The sequence below is a fragment of the Temnothorax curvispinosus genome, unplaced genomic scaffold, assembly GCF_003070985.1.
Source record: "Temnothorax curvispinosus isolate PA1 unplaced genomic scaffold, ASM307098v1 QBEX01011019.1, whole genome shotgun sequence".
Lineage (NCBI taxonomy): Eukaryota > Metazoa > Arthropoda > Insecta > Hymenoptera > Formicidae > Temnothorax > Temnothorax curvispinosus.
Genome location: NW_020220799.1, coordinates 1 through 4799, shown reverse-complemented (window position 1 = coordinate 4799; position 4799 = coordinate 1). Strand labels below are relative to the sequence as shown.

Genomic DNA, 4799 nt, shown 5'->3' with positions numbered 1-4799 from the left:
CTTTCTGTGGTGTGTGGTTTCTTCATCAGAAGATGAAGATGCATCATCATCAGCCGCATTCACACGTCTCACGCATTTCCACTCATTCTTTGCTGAAACACACATGTCGCAAACCTGCTCAGACTCTCGTATCTTTCCTTTCACTCCAGTACCTCGCTCACATCCACTCTACCATCCTCACTCACCCTGACTCCCCATTCATCCAAGCTCCTGATGTCCTCATACATTTTACATTCAATCATCACATGCTTCCAATCCTCGCATTTAGCACCACACGCACAACTTTCAGTCTCAGACAATACCCTTTTATGCAAGAACTCATTCAAACTGCCGTGACCCGTCAAGCCGATGCGTGAAACTCTTTTCGCAGAGGAAGCACTTGTAGGGTCGCACACCTGTGTGCGTCCGTGTATGCCTCTTGAGATCAAACGTATCGTTGAAGCCCTTCCTGCAGAATGTACACAAGTAACGTTTCACGTCACTGTGACACTTCATGTGACGATTAAGAAGCCGCTGAAGGCTGAAGGTTTTGCTGCACACGCGACAGGTAAAGCGACTGGGATCGTCGTCCTTGCTAGGCGGAGTGCGATTAGTTCTTTCCTCATCTCGAGTAGCTGCCGCCTGTCTCTGACCCTCGATGGCTAGAGGATTTTTTATGCCGTGACCACCATTAACAAATTCTAGTTGACAATCGCTTGGTAAACCCAGCGATCCGGCGGCTTGAGCTGCGACTGTGGTGGGTGACACAACTGGACTATGCGCGTGTTCTCCCAGTCCGCATGACGGTGAAGTGCCGGTCGAGGCGCCGTCCAAGGAACAGCTCGCAGTCCCGGGGCTGGGTAAACTAACGCCTACGCTGCTACCGGAGTCTATCTCTAAACCATTATTGAAATTCAATCCGGGACTCAGAAGACTTTGATGCTGTTGCTGTTGTTGGTGCGGCGACGTAGCCTGTTGCTTCTGCTGCTGCAGCTGCACCTGAATCTGCAACTGCTGTTCCTGCTGATGCTGATGATTTTGGTTGACATGCAATCCGAGCTCTGGACGTTCCTTTTGAAGCGACTGATAGCTCGTCTCACCGGCCGCGTAGCTCAATCCCGCAAGCTTGGACGCGTTGAAGTGTTGCGGAGTCGTATAGTGTCTCGTGTCAAAGCCTCTGGTCAAGGCCATGCTATGCTCGGGGAAAGGATCGACGCTAGGCTCAACGGGAGTGGTCATCTGACCGGCGTCTTGACCGATCCCACTGCTGCCGGTCGAGGCAGGCGAGTGTAGCGACTCCTCCAGGAGATCGCTGCTGCCGTCCTCGGTCTGCAGCCTGGGCAACAGAAGATCCGCCGCATCGTTGAGAGTCTCGAGGAGCGCCGTGTGATCAGACGGCGAGTTGAAGGTCAAGGTTGCTGCGGTGAACTGTAGCGGATCCACCACCATGGCACCAGTTACCATGTCTACCATCATGCCCGTATCGGTGACATCGTAGGTGCCATATTGAGTGGACAGCAGGTCGTTCGGCTGAATTTTGTAACCCGCTAGCTCCTCTTCCTCTTCCTTAAAATTCAGACCGTAGGACGCACAAACGTTCGCGCAAACATTCTGAAGGAGAGAGTATTGTTTGCCCTCTTGCGCGTTGTACTGCGCGTACTGAGAGTTATCCTGTTGCCCAGTGTCGCATTCGATCCCGACGGCCGTCAAAGGTGTGAGATACGCGTTTCCTTGAGAGCTGTTGTACTGATTGGCGAAGTTCGCGAGGTTGTTGCCACCCTTCAGGGACTCGTAGAACGGCGGCAGGGATCCCGTCGGCGGCGAACCTGGCCCGTAGTTACCACGACCCCCGTTTCCACCGGGAGGCATGCCACCCGCACCAGCTCCTCCGCCCAGAGCACCGCCGCCGCCGCTACCACCGCTACCGATCATCGCTCCGTTACCGCATCCCCCGATCATAGCACCACCGCCGCCGCCGCCACCGCCGTTCGACGACGGTGAGGAATTGTTGGCACCACCACCGCCGCCGGAAGAACTGCCCGAATTCGAGGATCTGCCATGTCCCGCGGCCGCCAAGATATAGCCGAGCCACGATGGTCCTACCCGCGACCGGCGGGAGCAAGCTCCCTGGGCGACCGGTCCTCGTGGTACCAGTCTAGATCACTGGTCGGATCTAGGCTCGGCTCAAATCCCAGACAAACCTCGGCAAACCTCACATCCTGTATGAAGCCATGTATCACTCGTCCATTCGCACTGTTGTCCCATTCACTCTGCCATCTTTCATACAACCTAGCATTCAACAACTCCAGCTCTCATCCACATCTCTCGTTCTTACATCCTCTTCACTCATAATACCTCTTTCGCCCAATCTCCAGCCATTCTTAATTCTTACAGTCATACCTCTTTTCACGCACTCCAGGTCCCACGGAAGACCACCCATCAATACCTGCGTGGCCTCCGTGGAGACCGTTCTACAGACATTCAAACAGGCGCTCATCGCCACTCTTTGGCATCTATTGATTGCCACTCACGCATATCCGTACTCCATGGCTTTATATCACACACCATACATAACACACGCAGCAAACAAACCCTTATAAATCACACGCCATGCTCTCTTTCGCAATCCCCATTCGCTCTTCATCACTCGTCTTAACTTTCCCACTACGCTCACACACTTCTGTCTCATACGCTCCAGGTGCGGCTTAAAGCTCATTCGCTCGCTCACCCACACACCCAGATATCTCACACATTTCACATACCTCACATGCTTCCCATTCACACTAACGCTCGGGTGTCTCGTTTCCGACATATTCCCTTTCAGGAGCATCATGACTGTTTTGCTCTCTGAAACTTTCACACCGACACTCGCACCCCATTCGCTCATTATCCTCATCCACTCGTTTCCCATTCTCTCCAGATCCGCCCGGCTCTGTCCTTCGACAGGCACGAACAGATCATCGGCATACGCCGTCGCCTTGCATCCTCGTCCGCGGAGTCTCCACAGGAGTCTGTCCATCTGCAGATCTCAAATGATTGGGCCGCAGATGGACCCCTGCGGTGCACCTTGCCGAACCCTCTTCCACACTTCATCATTTGTTCCCATCGTACATGCCTGTCTTTCATCAAAATAACTTTCCCACAACCCAATCTCGTTACATCCTTCCTCACGCAGTTTTTCAATCACACATGGCCATTCCAGGTTGTCGAAGGTACCCTGGAAGTCCACAAAAATTCCCAACACATACTTGTGCCCGGACCCACTCACGCACTTACGCACGCTATTCCACGCACTCTCGGTTGAACGTCCCTTCACAAACCCGTGCTGTGCCTCACACATTCTGTCACTCATCAATCGCTCCAGCCTATTTACCATCAGTCGCTTCAACACTTTCCCAAGCACAGACAACAGGCTGATCGGTCTGTACGACCCGGGGTCCGACCGCACTTTCTCTGGGGACTTCAGCAGTACAACCACTCTCGCTTTCTTCCACACCTTTGGAAAGCGATTGATACTCAGACACACATCATACACTCTCTTCAACCATCCTGGAATTGTGCGCCAAACGGCACGCAACATTTCCGCTGTTACTCCATCCAACCCGGGTGCCTTACCCACTTTCATCGCCCTCACAGCCACATCCACTTCATTCCACTCGAACGTTCTTTCAATTATCTCTCTTTTTGCCAGTCGTACATCATCCATTCCCGTGTCCGGGAAGAAGCGATCTAGCAGCACATTCGCACTCTCTTTCCACGTACTCGTTGTCCTGTCACCCACCTTCATAGCACTCAGTCTGTCTCGTCCGTACTTACCCATACACATTTTGTACACATTACCCCATGGATCCCGATTTCCCTTGTCACTCACGAACTGTCTCCAGTTCTGCTCTTTCAATCTCCATATCGCTCTCTTGTACTCTCTGAGAGTACGTTTGTACGCATTCAGACATCCTTCCACTCGACTTTTATCTCTCCTTCTCATTCGCTGGTAGGCACGCCTACACTTCCTCACATCCTTCTTCATGCGCTCAAGCTCATCCGTCCACCACACAAGCTTCCTCGCAACCCCACACACTCGCCTTTTCATTCTTGTCATTCGCCCTCAGGATCCATGATGTGACGCGCTCCGCCAAGCTCTCCGCGTTCCAGTCATCCATCACATTCACAGCATCCTCCGACGCATACTCCACTAGATCGCTCATGTAAGCCCTCCCAGTCCACGTCTTTACACACCCATCTACGCATACCTTCCATCCGCTCAGCATTCTCACCATAGGTCATACGTATCAGCAACACATTATGGTTGCTGATACCCCAATCACTCTTAACTCCCCATTCAAACTGGCACCCCCCAAACGCATCGCTTACGAGAGTCACATCAATGTCGCTTTCCCCATTGGGTCCGCTAAACGTGTAACTCTCGCTCGGCTCATTCAACACAATCATACCGTTCGTAACAATCCACTCCTCAAGCACTCTGCCACGCATTTCACTTTCTCTACTGCCGCCCCTACCCTTACTGTACCATAAAGGAGAGACGGCATTCGCATCCATACCCACCAGCACGCGCTTTCCTCTGGTTGCCATTCGCACCCTGTCCATGTACGCCAGGTACGGCTCGATGTCCTCACCGAACCGGCAATACACGGACACGACATACATTTCGCCGAAGTCTCTCTTCAGCCATACACACACGCCATACTCATCCGAGCACTCCCTTACACACAACACATCGAGACTGGGATCATTCACCACCACTGCTGTTTTGACATACTCGCTCTCACTCACAATCACATCCATCCGTAGCGGGAGTCCAA

General features: G+C 52.8%; 1 protein-coding gene across 1 annotated transcript; it reads right to left on the bottom strand.

Annotated features, from left to right (window-relative positions):
• Positions 1 to 318: 318 nt before the first annotated feature.
• On the bottom strand, positions 319 to 2998 carry LOC112461074 (transcriptional regulator ovo-like). Its single transcript, XM_025026146.1, has 3 exons — positions 2742 to 2998; positions 2315 to 2450; positions 319 to 2106 (listed from the first exon to the last, which is right to left on the bottom strand). Exons 1-3 carry the CDS (start codon positions 2996 to 2998, stop codon positions 319 to 321), a joined length of 2181 nt encoding a protein of 726 aa, XP_024881914.1.
• Positions 2999 to 4799: the final 1801 nt, after the last annotated feature.